At 33.5% G+C, this 19881-nt stretch overlaps 3 protein-coding genes across 5 annotated transcripts; 1 reads left to right on the top strand and 2 right to left on the bottom strand.

Moving 5' to 3' along the window:
* Positions 1-45: 45 nt before the first annotated feature.
* LOC110694718 (MLO-like protein 4) lies at positions 46-4939 on the bottom strand. Its single transcript, XM_021871894.1, has 15 exons — positions 4373-4939; positions 4195-4252; positions 3519-3754; positions 3306-3422; positions 3151-3211; positions 2954-3039; positions 2640-2714; positions 2465-2550; positions 2279-2328; positions 2104-2144; positions 1829-1999; positions 1699-1734; positions 1548-1615; positions 1371-1431; positions 46-1223 (listed from the first exon to the last, which is right to left on the bottom strand). Exons 1-15 carry the CDS (start codon positions 4484-4486, stop codon positions 810-812), a joined length of 1674 nt encoding a protein of 557 aa, XP_021727586.1. The 5' UTR covers positions 4487-4939; the 3' UTR covers positions 46-809.
* Positions 4940-7193: 2254 nt separating this feature from the next.
* Positions 7194-9731, bottom strand: LOC110694717 (thiosulfate sulfurtransferase 18-like). Of its 2 annotated transcripts, XM_021871893.1 has the most exons (6): positions 9149-9731; positions 8931-9014; positions 8222-8301; positions 8041-8135; positions 7563-7616; positions 7194-7375 (listed from the first exon to the last, which is right to left on the bottom strand). In XM_021871893.1, the coding sequence occupies exons 1-6, from the start codon at positions 9175-9177 to the stop codon at positions 7286-7288; spliced, it is 432 nt and encodes a 143-aa protein (XP_021727585.1). In that variant the 5' UTR covers positions 9178-9731; the 3' UTR covers positions 7194-7285. The 2 variants fall into 2 exon arrangements, with proteins under 2 accessions (XP_021727585.1, XP_021727584.1); XM_021871892.1 differs by lacking the exon at positions 9149-9731 and having other exon boundaries at positions 8931-9142.
* A 1535-nt stretch (positions 9732-11266) lies between these two features.
* LOC110694714 lies at positions 11267-19799 on the top strand. Of its 2 annotated transcripts, XM_021871887.1 has the most exons (9): positions 11269-11526; positions 11621-11765; positions 14533-14623; positions 15193-15390; positions 15482-15711; positions 17199-17330; positions 18380-18447; positions 18551-18612; positions 18910-19799. In XM_021871887.1, exons 1-9 carry the CDS (start codon positions 11414-11416, stop codon positions 19041-19043), a joined length of 1173 nt encoding a protein of 390 aa, XP_021727579.1. In that variant the 5' UTR covers positions 11269-11413; the 3' UTR covers positions 19044-19799. The 2 variants fall into 2 exon arrangements, with proteins under 2 accessions (XP_021727578.1, XP_021727579.1); XM_021871886.1 differs by lacking the exon at positions 18910-19799 and having other exon boundaries at positions 11267-11526; positions 18551-18899.
* Positions 19800-19881: the final 82 nt, after the last annotated feature.

The raw sequence follows: 19881 nt of genomic DNA, 5'->3' as shown, positions 1-19881 counted from the left end.
TGGTTCAATGTAGTTTTGGTTACAGACGATTGTGGGTCACGGTAACGAATATGATGCGTTGATTGCAGACTGTTTTACGGTTCTCACGATGCAAATTTGATTTGTTAGAATCTTATAGTAGTTGACTAGTTGTACACAATTAGAATAGTTAGTGTTAATAGTAGAGGATTATAGCCATCAGTAAGGGAGACTTTGAGTAGAAAGTAACTTGTGAGTGAAACATGAGATGTAACGTTAAATGTTAGGTGATTTTATTGATTTATTATATGATTGATGAGTCTTTGAACCACTAATTGTGATGTTTCCAAGTTGGTGAATTGTTGTAATAGTAGTAAGCACCATATATTTTTTTTTTTCTTTTCTTAAAGAGTACCATAATTTTACAAAACTATTCCAACTTGATCAAAATTGGACCAGAATGGAATTAATCCGACCCCAAGAAGTCTCAAATTCTCATTCTAGTCCACTTAAGTTCTAAACTGATTTTGAACTGACTGTGATCTTGGATATACATTCCCTTTGAAAATAAAATTGAATTCATATATAGCATAATTCAATTTATAAAGTCTCCAAGGGGCTTATCATCAAAAATGATCTATGAGGCACCCAAATAAATGTTTTAGACCAATAACATTTGTAAAATACTCCACCCAACTAAAAGAGGTTGCATTAAGAAGAACAGTACAAGCTCAAATAAAAAGGAATACAAAATGAACATAACCCTTGTGATCTCTTCAAAAACCTAAAATATTCGTGTCTTAACATTATGTATATAATCAGCCATGTCCATACATGCAAGGTGATGAACGTCATGGAATGCGAGAATAACGGGCACCATCTCTCTCCTTATAGTCCTCCTCATTATAAGAACTGTCACTGCCAGTATCACTATCACAGTTGATCCCTCCTCTGTCTACATAGCTTGGTTGTTGCGAGGTAAATATCACTCCTACTTCTCCATAATCCATCAATGACCACCTTCTAGACCCTTCATTTCTCCAGGATCTTCTTCCACTGCTAGTACTAACATCAGTGCTGCTTCTATTGCTGCTGGAACCGTATCTGTCCATATCACGAATCAAGGGCATTGATGATGAAGAGCTTAGTCGCGCACTATTAGAGTTATTGTTGCTTTGTTGCCTTGCCCTCACTCTTTTCCTCCAACCATGTAGAGATCTTCTCACACCCTCAGAGATCACTGCTCTTTTGAACCTGGATCCCATCTGTCACCCCATTCAAATGAAGATACCAAATTAGCAAGAGAAAAACCAATACATATGTGCAAACTGAACAATAGCAATGGATGAAGACATAATTAGGCTTCATTCTATCCACCAGAAAAGAAACAAAGCCTTACTAAGATTATGTACCTGTGTGATTATCACATAGAGTGGAAATGTAATGAAGCTACACCAAACTTGGGAAACTATCCTGCATCGATCAGTATATAGCAGCTTGAAATTAGTTCAATCAGGTCGATTTATCAGTTTATAATAGTCCTATCATGACAATTTGGTTGATGATTTGATATATTGGCCATTAGTTACCCGAATGTTAAGCGAATCACTATATAACTTGGGTTGTCCATAAAGCAAGATGTTCCATTGATTTCCCACTGCGAAAGAAACAACTGTCAGAATTCACTAACTAGCTAGCTAGTGTAGTGTTTTCGTACGAATTTCTGGATCAACTTCTTACCAATGACCATAGGAACATTGCCATCTCAAATGCATTCTGTTGCAGAAATACAGTAGGCATTAGAATGTTTGAGGTAAAATTCTTAGAAACTACTCTAATAATAACGGCTAAATTTCTTGGATTTGCTTACTTGGAAAGATATGAATTGTATGAACCTAAGTAAAAGCCTTGGCTTCCCAGACCAGAAGAGCTCATCTCTCAATTTAAACTCTTGGGCATCGATATATGATTGTGAATCAATTATCTCTACCGCGAGCTTCACCACAACGTGGTGCAGCTTTGTACCAATTATAACAATTATCTTCCACAAGCACAAACATAAAACAAGTAACTCAACTGAACAAAAAAAAAAAAAGGTTTTATCTTAGACAAACATAGAATGAGCCAAATAATTGAACAGCTTACAATAGCCGGAAGAAAGGAAAGCCAAAAGTAGACATTAGTTCCTGAGAAAGAATCACATTGGTTAGTAATTTGGAGATCACAAGCAAGACTAGCTTAAAGCAAATGTCAGAGTTAATCCCAATAGGATGGTGTTGGCTGCATGAACCAAAGAAAGAACTGATGTTTGGAAAATTACCATGAAAATCAAGGAAAATGCAAACTATGGCATAGACCCAAAGAGGCAAGCTGTAAGAGAAACAAAGTCAAGTTGCATATTGAATACATAAGTTCTGTAGTATGAAGTGAAACATGACAGCAGATTTATTGAAAGGGTGATCAGAAATTTCAACTCCAAATATCACAAGCTATGAAAAAGATTGACCTGATACCAACAATATCCCGGAATTCTTCATCCATACTTCTGACCATGTAATTGAAAAAATCATAGGATAATGGAAGTTGATGAGTCTGTTGTCAAGACAATTAAGTGTCAGTAAGAATTACTCATTTTAGACAGATATAGGATGATCTCTCTTGGAAAAACTGGAGAAACTTACAGTAAGAAAGCCAAATCGGAGAGCAATATAATCAGACTTGCTAATTGAACTCCAAAATTGGCGGCTGAAACAAAGCTATACACTGAGATAATTCTAGCCAATTCTAGCTATAAATGACAGCACGACAGGCGTTCAAAATTGTCAACCATGTATCACACAATTTTAAACAATGTTCCTCTTTTTACTTGGTATATTCATCAATTTAATTTTGTTTCCTAAGAAATCAGTATGTACATCAAGCAAATTATACCGGCGGAAGAGAAGATTTAGAAAGCATGAAAGGCCATAAAAAAAGAAAATAGAATTCTTCTTACCAGCCAAACAAAAACTTTGTGTTGGCTCCATGGGTGATATGCGTGGTTGACAACAAAGGAACACAGACGCTTTAGCTTTGAATCATCTGGTTCAAAAAGTTGAATTTAACCCAAGTTATCAAATTATTTTAAAAACAAGGTATAAAATCAAATGATAGCATGTAATCCTGTTTCAAGAAAAAGGAAGAGATTTAGACCTTGTGAGGTTTGTAAAGCCATGGATTTTGCTTCACCTTCCCATGCCCTCCAACTATAGATCTTCAAACAAAAAAGATGAATACAGTTAGCCTTAGCTTGTTTAAATTACACCTTAATTTACCAATATATGAAGAAATGAGATTCTTGATCCAACCTTAATTACAGCTAGTGCAATGGCCAGAGAGCTGTAAGTAACATGAGTCACACCAAGAACAAACAACAGACGATGAAGCTGCTCGAGGCTCTCATATGAAGCAAAAGACTCATAGCCCTGCACGTAAATGAAATAACTCAAACTTTATGGCTGAAAAAAAATCAGTCGAGTACATGACATAGGAACTGTCTTTAATGTAAGTGAAGCAATTACCTCGTCACAATATTGCCTAGCATGAATTATAGCATGATCATGGTGTTCAGGAGGAGCATACTTGGATTGATTCGAATTAGTGATGTGTTTAATGGTCACCACTGGTTGAGTTGATGTAGTTTCCGGTATACATGGGTAGAACCTAGTGCTAAACACCGATGATTTTACACAAATGTTGGCCACAAAAATACTGAAGTGCCCCATAATAAGGGACAGTACCCCGAATACTACAAGCTCTACATGCATAAACCGAGTTTATAAGGATTTCATTAGAGGCAATATATTGGTCCATAGGCTAAAAATGTCATGAAAATTATGACACAAAGTAATGTTACAAAGCATTTTATTAAGAAAAGAATTACATCCCAATTGTTAAATGAAATGCATCAATTTTTCCAGGTTGGGTATATTAAAGGCGCATATATAAGCTTAGGTTCACTTAACATAACACGTCTTAGGTTATACTCCGTAATACATATCAATTTTATGTAAGTTTGTCACAATTCTTTCCCTCTCCCTATTCTAGATAGATAGATAGATAGTCACGTTGATAAATGTGGTACGAAACATTAATGCGTGTGACAACTAAATAAAATCGAATACAGGAAACATGATATTACATTAACTAAGAAATAAATAAAAATAAGAAACAAATGCATGGTCGCATGGATCATACCTTCCTTGATTTTGTTAAGGGCAGCCAACAGAGGTTTCCTTTTTCTCTTGTCTAACCACTAACAAACAGTAATAATAAATAATAAAACATAAAGAAAAATTAATAAAAAAAAATGTGAGAAGGATATAGAGAAATAAATAAATAAATACACATTATTTTTTTATAAATTGAAAATTACCCGGCCAAAGAATTCAATAGATTTGGTGAAGCAAACGACGGTGGCAACCATGAGAGAGATGACGGTGGCGACCGCCCATGTCGGAGTTTCAGTTAATGATCGTCCTTCCTCCATTGTTGTAAATTGCAATTATCTCAGAATGTTTAGATCATGACTTTAGATTTATTGTGTATATAAGGTGGGATTTAATTAAGGAGAAGAATGTGTGAAGTTAGTTTCGATGCATCAAAAGGAAAGAAATTAAAGTATTTCTACTTTTGACACATTTATTTCTGTATTTTCGGTCGGGTTGTGTTCAATATTTGGTACATTTTAGAAATTGGTGTACTAATATTTTTGGTTTTTCAGAACAAGAGAATAAAATAAGACGTGGAATGACATCAAATTGAGATGTCATTCATGGCGCACCTATTTTGTGTTGGTCTTTTATGTCAGGGTGGCAATTTTAGTCAATGGGCCGGCTTTGGTTTTGGTTTTGGGTTTGGGTTTGGGTTCAGGTTCGGGTTATATTAGAAATAGCATGAAACATTAAGGAGTAAAAATTAACATCCGTACAAAATTTGATAAACGGTTCAAATGAAATACTATGGAGTGAAAGTTAACATCGGTACAAAATTTGATAAATTGGTCAAATCGAGTTGTTCCGGTTTTGTTTAAATTTTATAATTTGGTTCAAATCATAAATTGTCAGCTTTTAAGTACTCCGTGCTACGGTACCATATACCCTACATTTTACTTATTGGGATATTATTAAATTAGTGCCCGTGCAATGCACGATAGTAATAATATTTTTTCCATAATTAATTGTGATATAATATAAAAATGAGGCAACTCATGTGGAATAAACAAATGCATTACATATAGAAAAATAAAATAATAAGGCAAAATTTATTAAAACTACAATTGAGGAAAAAAAAATTATTGTTGATTAGTTGTGTTGAAAATATTTAAAAGTATACATTATATTACATTAATGATGCATATTATTCCCAATAAAACTATACAATCTAGTGATTATATGACTAAAGATTTATTTATAAATGTCTTTTAATAAGCATAAAAATATTAATCAAACAACATAATAAAATCTATGGTAAAACTATTAGTATAACATATATATAAATTATAAATAATATATCACCTTTAATTTATATCCAATAAAATAATTTCAATGGAAGTAAATACTACTTGAATCATTAAAGGCAATAATAATCAACAATTAGGCAACACTAACATATATTATTAATAGTATATTTTCTGTTTATGAATATAATTGATGATTTACATGATATCGTCGTTCTTTGTTATTATATTAAAATGTGTTTGAAGCTATCCAATAATCTTAGTTTGATCATTGATTGTTTATTGTCTTAAAAGTTTATTTGTAGATGATAGCTATTTATCAGAAAAAAGGATACACAAAAAGATGTCACTTGTCATTATGTCCGACGTGTCTTTTACTATGCATCTTATTTATAACATTGAATGTAATAAATTTATTATCTCAACTAAATGTTTTATAATAATTTTTTTTGTATTTACTAAATAAGATATTAATTTATTTAATTAAGTAATAGCAAAAAATTGATTGATATTTCATATTTACCTAGAATTAAACATATAATACAGTTGTCGAACACAACATTTATTATATAGTCATATGTAATACTCCATTAGTCTAAGAAACAAAATATTAGAGGTATTTGAAAAAAAAAAATTAAAGTGATGTTTTAAAGTAAATTTTTTTTTTTTTGAGGAAAATTAAAGTAATTTCTTTAATTTCTATTATATGAATCAATTTTATTATTACTTTTTGAGCAAAATTCAATGAGACACCGTCTAAAAAATATTCAAGCGGTAATGGTAGTATTTTGTACTTGGCTCACTTTTTTCTGAAATAAAAAAGAGTTAGAATAATATTTTTGGTAGATGTGTATGGAAGAATTAAGAAAATAAAAAGAAATAAATTTTATGTAATGATAATATTTAAGATTTGGAATAATATTATTATAGTTGTATTATACAAATATCCAAAAAAAAAAATATTATTTGCTAAAAGGGGAGGGGAGTTTTGGAGGGAAAAACAGCACTAGGAAGTGACACGTGTCATTCCTGGTGTCTATTTTAGTATTATGTTATTGATTTGAACTCCCTCTTATTTTAAACTTATTTTTAACTCAATTCATCATCATCATTATTAGTACTCCCTCCGTTGACCAATGTTTGTGAATCATACATAAGAAAATATATAATCTTGTGGGTACTTGTTGGAATCGTCTCAATGAGTAGATTATTAATATTCAATCGTTATACTTTATAGCTAATGATAATTAAAGATATTATTGGTCAAAATTTTATATCGGCATGCGTTTCATGTCACTAGGGGGCACTTAAAAAAAACAGAGGGAGTATTAGTTTAAATATCAATGCAGCTTACTTCAGTTGCTCAAAAGAATAGGACGTATTTATACTTATACAAACGGAGTACCATATTACCATACATATTACGAGCTATTTTGTGTTGGGAGTGATCAAGTGTATAGTCATGGTAAATTCCATACATATTGCGTGCTATTTTGTGTTGGGAGTGATCAAGTGTATATTCATGGTAAATTCCAAAGCAAATAGAATATACTTTATTAGTTTCATATTATTTGCAACATAGCATTTGACACACATTTTAAAGAAGAAATTGAGGGTGTAAACGAACTAAACAATCAAAATAATTAAAACACAAGCAAGATGGAATTATATGCTATCAGCATTTTGACACACATTTTATAGAAGAAATTGAGGATGTAAACCAACTAAACAATCAAAATAATTAAAATACAAGCAAGATGGAAATTATATGCTATTAGTATCAGTACAATTTAACTTGATTTTGGCGATTTAAACACAATTACCGAAAATTTACAACTCTGCATCTGATTTCTTCACAGACAACTCATTCTCCACCCAGGAAGCATATCCCCCTTCCATATTGCTTACATGTTTGTAACCCTGCATCGTTTCTCTTCATCAGTTTCATGATCTCACTTGATAATTAATAAGACATTGTCAGGTTTATGCTAACAAGTATATTCACTGATTATCATAAAGATTAGCAATGCAAATAGAATTGAACCTAATGTTCTATTGATGATTAAAAAAGGAGAGAGATTAGAAAATAGGATGAAAAGAAACTCACAGCCTTAAGAAGATCAGTAGTAGCATAGCCGGATCTGACTCCACTTTGACAACCCTTCAAATATAGATAGCGGAACATATTTATTTCCAAAATGACAAAATAAAATAATGCGCAAGTTAGCAACATGTTTTTTCGAAAAAAAAAAAAAAAGTTAAGCAACGTGTCTATTGTACACTAAAATGTCACACGTATCAACTTATGGCCATGTGGCTAATGAGAGTGAAGGGAAGGCGAGGTCAAGAGAAATTCTATACCTATAATAACTTGTTTTTAATGATTCCTCCGGTACCAATAAGAATTTTTACAGTTGTTAGTATCAATATATTTCTTTGTTGTTAATAAATATGATGTACCATCTAAACACAACTTAATACCATCTAGTTTTATTATAGTCATTAATGACAAGAGCTATCCGACAAAACCCAGGCGAATTTAAAAATTTGCAATTGAAACTTTTATGCTGAATTTTAGTAGTAACTAGTATGGTGATAAACTGATGTATCACGACGATATGATCATCCTTGCTACAAACCGCTGAAACTTGCTCCAAAAACTTGGTGTTTTTTACTCGTCCTGGAAAATTAAAACATTCAAAATAATCGCATCACACATTCAATTTTCACTGATTTGATGAGAAAGTAAGAGGGAGATTTGCCAACCTGCAGGGTTAAAGAAGAAGTAAGGAATGTTCACACAATTTTCTACATCAACATGTCCTCTGTTAAATTCTTCATGTGTCCTGTTTCACCATCATATTCCCACATAATTAAGCAACCAAAAACAAAATTCAGAGATATATGTCCTAATAAATTTCAGTAACTTTTTTTTCTTTTTTTTTTATTACAAACAAGATTCTCCCTTAGTTCTTAGAAGTATATTACTTGTAACTTTTTTATCCGATCACAATTTTTATTAAAATGGAAGAACAAAAAAAAAAAAAAAAAAAAAAAACCACAAGGAGTATACAAGAAGCTAATTATAAATAAAATATTATAACATTCATCAACGCGTAATTTTGGTCATAAGTTTCATCAATTCCGTATTGAAACAAATATACTCCTATCCTATCTAATGTTTATGTGTAACTATTAAAGCTACCTAAGATTGAGAAATAGCTCAAGTGATTACTGTGTTAGAGCTTCTCTCCCGGTTTCACCAGATTCTAGAATCGAATTTCACCCCACCCTTGCTTGTGACTCTTTAAACACCAAAAAAAAAAATTAAAAAAAAAAAAATTAAACTACCTACGGCAGAACCCATTAAATTTGTTTTGTCTCTCACTAAGATTGTTCAAATTATTTTTAAAATTTTTAAAAATTCAATTAATTTGAAGAAAAATAAAACTCGTGGGACGGAGAGAGTATTTACCTTACGTCGAGATAGCGATGACCTGAACGAATGAGATCATTAGCAGCATGAACATCAACGGTGACCAATTGCAGATTATCCGATCTACAAGCAGGAGAGAAAAACAAAACCCAGAAAACCACAGATGAAATATACAATGAACTTCCCATATTGTAAGCTACAAAATTAATTGCAATGATTTAAGAGAATAATGACAGATATGTGTTACAGAAGTTAACCTTGGAAATAGAGAGGCAACAGCGCCCATAATATTAATTATACCTGTTTCTTCAACTCAAATCTGTGAGTTTTTCAGTATTTTTACTTTTTTATTTTTATTTTTTGGTGGGCATGTAGCTAACTGGTTAATCAAGGTCATAAGCCTTGGGTTTTGAGAAGACTTTGCAATTCTAATTAAACAATTGTAGCTATAAATAGCTTATAATTATGAAAATTAAAATCATATAATCACTATAAAATAGGAATTAAATTAAGGTAGAAAAAGGGGTGAACATAATTTTAAAAATCATGATTTGCTTCTAAAAATGGGTTATTCTTATCAAGAAGAGTGGATATATGTCAACGTTTCAACAAGAAAAACTACTTACTAGTCTACCAATTAGCTGGGGAAAACTAGATTACTGGTATTCTGTACAACCATTATCGTATTGTTTTAAGGGGAAAAGAGATGCAAGCAACACTAGGATAAATAAAGATATTTGCCCAAACCAATAATGTTACTATCCAAAAGATCTGATGTCATTGACAAGAGATATCTATTAGAACACACATGATATTTGCCAAAAGAGATTTGGTCATCGATTTAATAATGTTACCTCTCCCACCTTACCTCTTATATGTCCAAATACATATTCAATTATATAGTCTAATCTCACCGACAAAGCACAACTTTTTCTCCAAGAAAATACAAGTTTATACCCTATATAAAAAAACTTGTTTATATCAAGGGTTATTTTGTAAATTCAGCTGCTAATGAATTAACCTATCTCAATTTGTGGGGACATCATTTATCAATTCTATCCGAAGTATTAGGGCAACAAACCCATTAGAGGTGAGAGGAAATATTTTATAGCATGGTGGTTCATTTGGTACATATATTAGAAATTCAGTAATATTTAGAAATGAGTCATTCAATGTAGTACAAACATGTATTCTAATCAAGAACTTCGCAAATAATTGGATCAAAAGTCAAAATAATGATATAAGCAACGAAGATAACCCTTGTAGATCTTCAAAGTTTAAGGCAAAATAAAATTGTCAGAATGTTGAAGTTTAAACTCTCCAAACAACACATGTAAGTGTCCCACATTGAGAAAAAAATAGAGAATTAAACACTTTATAAGGTTAAGGGGCTACTCAACTTATTGTCATATGCTTTTGGGATGGAACATCCTTTAGTCTTGTGAAGTGAACTCTCTCTCTTGATTGTGCGTGCGGCCCAGACCCGTATTTAACACATAATACAACTCAAACAATCTTCTTCGACCCCCCCTCCCCCCAAAGCTTCTCATAAGTGAAAATAACAATGCTTTTGGTTTTGTATTTAGAGATCATAATGGTAAAGGCACTAGTAATAGAAGGGTTTTTTTTTATGGGTTTGTAGCAACTTTTTAGAGGTTTATCAACAAACCTTTAATTGACAAACAAAGGTTCATGGTAAAAGGTTTGTTTTACAAACCGGTTTGTAATGGCTTGCAAATGTTTTACAAGTTGCCAAGTGTATTAGCTGGGCCTACTTGTTGAGTTTTCTTTATTTTTTATTTGATGAATTTAATGAATTGTATAGACAGCGGGTTTCATGTATAAACCTTTGAAAGGTTTATCTATTGTTAATAATAGGTTTTTTTAGGTGAGGGTTTTATATGATGATGATGTGGCAAGTGAATAAACCCTTTAGAAGTTTGTTCCATTGCTATTGCCCTAATCTTATATCTTGTAAGGGCAAATATTTTCCACCCAAACACTTTAATTATCCAAGCGAAAGCGATGGGCCTAAGCGAAGGTTAAAAAAAAGCTAATTTCTTAGGTATTCGTAACGTGGCAAAACCCATGGGAGATAAACAACATCATATCATTCATATGTGACATCGAGGTGGATTTAATCACTCTCGATTCTTTCTCCATTCACCATTGTTGGTTTGTTACAGAAAGACAAATATAGCGGTGGATTACATGACAAAACAAGGCACCACCATGACACCCTAATTTGGTCCTTTAAAAATTTTGCTTCCTCCCCCTCATCATCCAAAGGTTGCTTTAGGTATTGCAATCAAAGGGCTAGCTAGCCTAGCTGGCTAACCTAGCTTTATTTTCTCACCCAATATTTTTTTTAAAAATAAATAAATAAATTTGGTCAAAGAGTTTCTCCCCGTATAAAACCCTAACCTTGATATTGCGTAATTCTGGAAAATTACTGGTTCAATCTTCCCGCTAAAAATGTTGTGAAACCCTAGTTTTCTTACCATCTCTCTTCAATTCAAACGATGAATACAGCTCCGAATTCACCACTTCCAGATGCATTCATCAAATTCCTCAATGATAATGGATTAGACCCTTCAATTTACACTTCCACCGATTCTTTCCCTCGTTACATTAGGTATTCCTCATCCAATTTTATTTCAATTCCGAATGATTGATTATATAATCATAGGATACTTGAATTATGATATGATTCAATTTGATTGTAACAGGTTGAAGCCGGGTCACGAGGCGAAAATCGGAGAGATTGAAGCTGAGCTTCAGTGCAAATTGAATGTAGTGGGGTGGTTGCCAAGCTTTTATTCTCTCCCACCTGATGTTCAGATTGCCAATTCAAAGGCTTACCAAGAAGGCAAGGTAAAATGCAGAACAACGTTTTTTTTATTTTTTTATTTTGAGTATTATGGTTGGTTTATAATAGCAATTTATGTTATTTCTTAATATATTCGGCCTTTACATGTTAGGAAATTATTTTAGTATATAGTTTAGGGGGACTTGAATTGGATACATGGGTACTATAGCTGTACATTTTGAGCACTGATAGAATTATTTACTGATAGGCATCTTTGTTTGTCGTGAAGTAGTTTATTGTGGGCTATCTGTTAACCAGTGACGGATCTAGAAATTCAAAGTTGGTGGGGCACCCTCTATTATACCAAATAATGTTTTAAGAGAGAAATTTGTTTCTTAAGTTTTGAATAATGAGAACATACAATCATAGTTGTAAATATTAAGGGGAGTATCTAAGAATATCAACATATGGGTTTAAAAGTTTCAAATGTATGACAATTTTAACTATGTATGATAAAATTTAATGCCGTAATCGAAGTTTCAATTATAATTTAATTCGAGGGAACCATTGCATTGTGAACATTTTGTTTGTTTAGAAATGTATTATAAAAGTTGTTATTCTTTTATCAACAAAATCTTGAAAATAAAAATATTACTCCCTCCTTCCCAATATATAGTTCCTGTTGTGTTTTTTCACGATATTTAAGAAATGGGAGGAGAAAGTGGAGGAGAAAGTGGATGAGTACTTAAAAAAAGGTGAAAGACACAATTATAGACAAAAGTTAGAGAGGGGAAATTGCATGAAGTACATAAAAAAGGTGAAAAGTACAATAATTGACAAAAGTTAGAGAGAAAAAGTGGAAAAAAGTACAAAGCAAGTGTTAAATTCAAGGGTAATTTTAGAACAACAATGAATAAAGTTAAAAAAAATGAGGGTATAATGGTTTTTATATACTATTCAAAAATAGAAAGAGGAACAACATTTTAGTTCTCCAAAATAGGAAAGCAGGAATTATAATATGGGATGGAGGGAGTATAACTGTAGAAACTAGAATTATAGGAAAAGGGAAAAGTTAAAAGGTCCAATGATTTTTTTTTTTTGAAAAAAGGGAAAGATTGAACAAAAAATGGCTATGTACCATAATGGCAAAATAGAAACATAGGGAAGTGAAATTAAAAGAAAAAGGGGTTGAAATTAAACAATCAGGTTGACAATAAAAACACAGGTAAGTGTGAAATATTAAAAATTATTGAAAGAGAATAGGGGAAAAAAATGGAAAAGCAAGCGCAAAAACTAGAAACATAGGGAAGTACTGTATAAAAGACTAAAAATAAATGTAAAAGAAAAGGGGAAGAAATAGAAAAGCTAAAAGAGGTAAAATTCTAAACATGGGAATTGAACCCACAACCTAACATGGAGACAACTCTAAGCGCGCATGAATTATCCACTGGGCTGCGAGCTTTTTTAGCATTCGAAATGTACTTAAGAGTAACGTAACCAATTTTCGTTTTTGGACTTGGTAGGTCATGTGACCCACAAGGACCCACGCTGGCTCCGATGCTCCGCCAATGCTGTTACTGTTGATCAATGGAAATAGACAATTGTAGCAATAAAAGTTTAAGAACGGCAGCATTTGGTGTTTTCTGTATTGTGCTTTGGTGTATCCCTATTGCCTTGGCTCCTTGAGTGTTAATTGAGTGGATTATGTACTCACTGTTCCTGGCTATATACCATGTTGTCTTATTCTATCACTTATATAGCTAGTTGAATCTCCTATCTTGAATAGGTTACAATTAGAAATATGTTCTTCTAACTTGGTCAACCCTGTGACAGTAAAGAGGTTGTTTCAAAAGACAAGTTGTTTTTACTTGATTTATTTGCAAGTGAGATACATAAAATAAATATCTTACTAGTTGCTTCTCATGAGTCATGATATTATATTCATTAAACAAATTTGTATGAAGTATATCTTATCCACCAAAGGAAGAATGGCTGTGTAAATTTGCTGGATGAGTAAAAACCAGGGCATTAACAGTGTAAAGCTTAAGCGGAAACTTGTTGTGCTTCTGTGGGTAGGTGAGAGTGAGGAAGAAATGTATATAAATCTCACTTTTGTTTATGACAATTATCAAGGTTTTGAGAAAATTTTAACTGGCAATCAATTAATGGCATTGGCAAGTGAATATGAGATGGTTTGAATTCTGTAGAGTGTAGACGGTAAGTGACTATGTTTAGGTCGTCCCCCTCCTCTCTTCTATTCTATAAAGACATTTACTTTCTTGTTCCACATATTGCACATTTGCACACCGTGTTTCATATAACCAGCCTTTAATGCACTAGATTATACTTCCTCCGTTTCTTTAAAATCGCACCATTTGGTATTGGCACAAGATTTTAGAAAAAAGAGTAATAGGTGGAGAATGTCAAATTTGCCCGTGTGATGATACAAGCAGATGAGAGAGAGAAGAGGTGGGGTAGTAATGGTTGTTAACTTGTTATCACATGTGAACAAGGATAATTAGGATATTTTGTGTGTGAACACAAGCAAAAGGTGAATAAAGCATGCACTTAATAGACAACTTCCCAAAAATTGTACATTTTTTTTTTTCAAAATGGAGGAAGTACTTTGTACAAGTATTATTGCTACTGCAATAAATTTTCTGGTATTCTTCTCTCTTTTCATCACAGCACCAGATTGTCCTTAATTTTTGATTTGGCTATTTTGCTGTCTTACTTGTTTATCTATGTTCAATGTGAGGCTCTATAACTTCTATCGTCCTTTATTGGCTGCTTGTACAAGCGTTTGAAAACATGCTTTTGTTTGTATTTAAGGTTTATGGAATCGATGCTGCTTCAGGGGCTGCTGTCCAGGCTTTGAACATAGCTCCTGGAGACCATGTTCTTGATCTTTGTGCTGCTCCAGGTACTTGCATTTTCCCTTCACAATTACAATAGTGTATCTTTTCATGTATTGTTTCCAGTTGCTAGCAGACAATGGCTTATCGTCTAGAAGCACCATAGCCATAAAAATGTTCTGCTTCTAATATAAGTATCAATTATTTACAGTTTTATCTAAGATAGGAGATAATATTGTATTAGTAACATAAACTGCTTCATCCTTCTAGAGTTCTAGAGAAACTTTTGGGTAGGTTTGTGATGTAAGGTTTAGTATTTATTTGAAAGCACTTGTTTTTGTTTGTGTCAAATTATCAGTATTGTTTATAACTATATCATGCTAGAGTAACTTGGATGGTCTTGGTTAATTTCTTTGATGAATTTGGAATTACAATTTCTTGAATCTTATTTTGTACTTCGGTGTATGTTAGAGAGGGAAATATTGGCATTCAAAGTTGTTGATACCTTAAGAAGCCACTATTTGATATTTCTCCATCTGATAGTATCATAATCTGAGAGATACATGTTTATCGTACATCTGTCAGAGTCCTGAGGAGTAATTGCTCAAACCTGCCTTTATATGACTTTTGTTGGCAGGTGCAAAACTTTGTATGATATTAGATATTCTTGGTGATTCTGGTTCTGCTACTGGTGTTGATGTTGCTAGACATCGTCTGGCAGCTTGCAGAACTATGGTGCAGAAATATGCTCTGGGTGATCGTTGTCGGCTCTTAGTTGCTGATGGCACATCATTCTCTTTGATTCCCTTCCGAGATTCTGCTGCTTCTAAATTATGTAAGTGTAGGAATATGGTGCTTGCATTCCTTGTTTAGTTGGTATTACTAGTGGAAGTTGTGTCTGAATTAGCTCTTTCTCATGTACTCAGCTAATGGTTCTACTTTGGAAAAGAAAATAGATGTATTTAAGGAGTGGACTTCTAAGCGGCCATGGAAGGAAAGGAAACGTGCAGCAAAAGCAAGGGAAGTTAGCCCATTACAGATCTTAGAACCAGAACTTATATTCTATGGGAAGCATTCAGGAGTCATTGGCTGTACAAGAGATGAATTATACCAGACTGTAAATGATGAAGAGCTTTATGCTTGCGGTTATGACAAGGTATTTTTATTGTCTTGTCTCTGTCCGAGTCCCATTTGTGTTTGTCTGGCATTTTTAACTGCTGATAAATGTTCTGTGTAAGCTTTTTAATTCTTTTTGCTAATCTCATTGCTGGTAAAATGTGATTACATCACCGTTGTGGTTAAAGTTTATTTCAAGTGTTTTTGTTTTGGGTGTGCTTTATTTTTCCCATTGAACTTTGATGAATGTTCTTATTAGTTATTAGTATTTAAAACTATGATCTACTGTAGTTGTCAAGACATGTTAGGAACTGTTTTGATTGGATCATAGTTTATTGTTACCATAAAAATAATTCTGGCTGGGATATCTTTTTATCTGTATCATTGGTCAGGTCTACAGATTGTATTTGCCTTATTCATGGTTTCTTTCTCAGTGAGTGTTCAGCTTAATAATATAGGATTCAAGAATTTCCTTAATGCCTAGAGACCAATAGTGATCACAATGCCACTCATTTAGCTTTCCTTCTCCCCTGTCTGTGTCCATATGTTCCTAATATATTTGGCTCGGTCTCCTCTGTTGCTTTATAAATTAAACTGTCATTTTTTGGTTTTGATGTCATTTTGTACCATATCATTATGCAATTCCTATGTTTCTAATGAGGCTTCCTCCTTGGATGGGGTAGGGGAGCAGATATATACAAGTAATACAGCCATACCGTACAATTTGGATGATCAATTGCTAAGAGTACTAAGTATTGACTGGCCTACTACTACATACTCCTATCCTAAATGTTCTTCCCATTTGGAATCTAGACACTATTAATTTTCTAAATTCTTTCCAATATATAAGGAAAAAATGGTCAAGTGGGGTCTTGTTTGATTTGTCTCGATGAGTACTTCTAGATATGAGACTTTTATAATTTTTTGCTAACATGTAATTAGAGATATTGACGATTTATAATGTACATTGACAAACGTGTTAGAATGAAATGGGGAGAAGTTAAAGGATTAGAGGGAGTAGCAAATTAGAGATGAAGAATAGTTCATATGAAATTTTATCTGCTGGAACCCCTGAGCTGGAAACTTGCCCATTTGAAACAATTTCAACTTTGACTCCTCTTCTTTTGTTTTAAGGAAGTGTTACCAACATCAGAGAACAGATATCTATTCTTGAGGTTTTGTGTGTGTGTGTGTGTGTGTGCACAGATACGCTATTCAATCTCTATGTCGTATGTCTTGATTTTTGCTTATTTTTTAGATGTCATGCAGTTATTTTTCTTCTGGATTTCCGTTGTTTGTGTTCAACACCGTCAAAATCTCCTGTTTTTGCCCATGCCTTGATTTTGCTTACATGTTTGATATCATCTTGATTCTTATGTGTTTGGTCTTTTGGATTTGCATATTTCCCAGATGCATGTGAAGCCACTGTTAGCTCTCCTTATTTTATTATTAACGTTTTCATAATCTTCTTGGTTCTTGGCTGTACTGGTTCTTCATGCTTTAAATGTTTTAATTCTACGATACCAGGTCCTAGTAGATGCTGAATGCACTCATGATGGATCAATTAGGCATGTTCAGAAATTTGAAAATTGGGGCTGGCAAACACTTCAACGCCGTGTGCTGGATGCAGAGAGAACCGATGACCTTACAAATCTCCAAGTAATCACCATACAATTTATATGCTATTATTTGCAGTTTGATATTTTTGGATGACAGCTTATTGAAAGTTGTGTGTATCAAATATGCTGGTTATTGTGCTCAATATAATTGCATTAGATTCTCAGACAGTCATATACCTCTATTTGATATTTTGTAGTTTGTTTGATGAAGTGTTCATGTCTGTCGTTTTATTATAGCCAGGACTCGGGGCAAAAAATATATCTTTAGGTTTTTAAATTTTGTAAAAAAGTTGATTTGGCCATCATGACTCTTAAAAAAGAGCTTCCTATGAAATTCAGATTCAAATCAATATTTTGGAGAATCTTGCATGAGAGCAGTAGATAATGCTTGAACCCCAGGCCCAAGTCCCACTACGCCCAGTTGCTCACCTGCTAAAGATTTGGTAATAGTGGATCTGGGCCTTGTTCCAGAGTAAACTCCTTCATGGAGAGAAATTTTGTATTCCTGCCCTGAATTTTGAGTGGTCTTGATTTTGGTTATTGAGGTTGGGAATTGGTAGGGGTTAGCTAAAGTTTTATTGATATCCCTTGATTATGGTGCTATATACGATTATAATAGAATTTTGGCGGATTATTATTATTTTTCCTTCCTGTCTCGTGCCTCTCCTCTTGTCAGTGGATTCACAGATTGCCTCTGATGATCTTATTAGTTATTGGCTAGGATGCATAAAGTGAAGATTTGAATCCTGTTTTATGAAGTAGAAAACACTAGCATCTATCCGTCTCGGATTAGTTTGATGCTATGTTGTATTGAAATAAAATTGTACTCAATCCATGTCTTGTACTTCATAGCTTGTTCTGCCCTTTTTAGTTACTCCCTTAATTTGCTGACAGCAGTTATTGTAGCTGAGAATGATGGAAGTTTTCTTTCTTGTCTTTTTTTTTTTTCTTTATTTTTAAAATATGTTTAGCTATACCCTATACGCCTATACGTTATTTGTTGCCTGGATTTATTTTGTCGAGGCCTATTGCTACCATCCTTTGTTTAATCTTTAACGTCTCCCTTTTGGGCCTTTTCTCTATTCCCAGTTTCGACTTCTGAGTAATGGTTTTCGATTGCTGAAAGCTGGGGGCTCACTTATCTACAGCACTTGCAGGTATCTTAGTCCAGCATGCTTTTGATTGATATTCCTTAGGACTATAAAAAGGCTAATTGTGCATCTGTACGACTGTATTTGATTCTTTTTTCTTGCGGTGTAGCTTGACAGTTGCCCAAAATGAAGAAGTGATTGAGAGGTTCCTGTTGGATAATTCATCAGCTGGTGAGTATGTATTGCTAGTTTCTGCCATTCATATAGTTGTACATTCTTGTAATGCATGCATGCTTGAGAGCGCCAGGCAGGCAAGGGTGCCATGTAGTCATATTTGTTTTTTTAAAGGATTTGAGAGATTACTGAGTAAAAGAGAAAGAAACATTTCTCCAAGTTACTCCAAACTGTCATTTGCACAAACCTTTTGTTTGGCATGTACGGAAAAGTCCATTAATGCTGTGCGTTAATGTCAGTATACTTTCGGTTCTTTGAAATGCATGTAAATGCAAAGCTTTGTTATCTTTGCAGAGCTGCAAGAAATAGTTGATTTTAACACTTGGCCATGCAAGATTGGTCGGATACCTAAGACGTTGAGATTTGATCCTGTAACATCCCAAACTAGCGGGTTATTTGTTGCCAAATTCACTAAGTTGCCCTTGTGACTGGTGGTTCCTGAAGGTAAATCCTGAGGGTTAAGACAGTCATAGACATGTGATTGACGTCATCAAAAGAATGTGGAAAATCCCCTGGGAAATGGGAGATATTAACAGTGATGCTGTAATATATCTCCTACTTTTACAGTCGGAATCAATCATTGTTCCAGAATAAGTTAACCTGGTCACAGATTTCATGAGCAAGGATCACATTGCGGTTTCTCTCGCTTGAAAGGAAGAGTTGTGTGTTGGCTCTCCTCTAGGATGTAATCTCAGATATTAGTCCTTACCTCATCTGAGTCATACCCCTCCAAATCAAAAGAAAGCGCCCGATGAATCAGTCTGTATACCAGATGTCAGTTTGCTCATGGGCCTTCTTGAGATCGGTGATTTATGTATTTGGCACCGTCAACAACTTTGATCAAATGTGTGGGTATAGCTGCTAGCTAGTACAGCTTGGTCAGAACGATGCAGGGGATATTGAAATGCTGATGAAGTTACCAGGCATCAAGCTTAGCTTTGCTGTGCTTTAGATGTTTTGGATGGATAGTTGGATACAACCGTCTGTATGTTCATACAAAATATTTTCTTGCATTTTCCTCCATCAAGATATTACATGTATGAGAAACAAGAAACATGTAATATCTTCGCATTGAAGGTATACTCTCAAGTAATAAATTGTGGGCTGAGAGGCCACTCATCGAGAAATGTACGTATTGGTTTGTGTTTTGTTGGTGCTAGATACTGGTTTTGAATTTTGATTGAGGAAAGTCCTGCAAATTGATTTTGTTACTCCTATTAGTAATTGAGCAAGTTTGATGGAGTGTCCCCAAATATAATTCATATC

Source organism: Chenopodium quinoa, unplaced genomic scaffold (genome assembly GCF_001683475.1).
Source record: "Chenopodium quinoa cultivar QQ74 unplaced genomic scaffold, ASM168347v1, whole genome shotgun sequence".
NCBI classification, from domain to species: domain Eukaryota; kingdom Viridiplantae; phylum Streptophyta; class Magnoliopsida; order Caryophyllales; family Amaranthaceae; genus Chenopodium; species Chenopodium quinoa.
The sequence above is the reverse complement of the archived record's forward strand: the minus strand, read 5'-3'. Positions and strand labels throughout refer to the sequence as shown.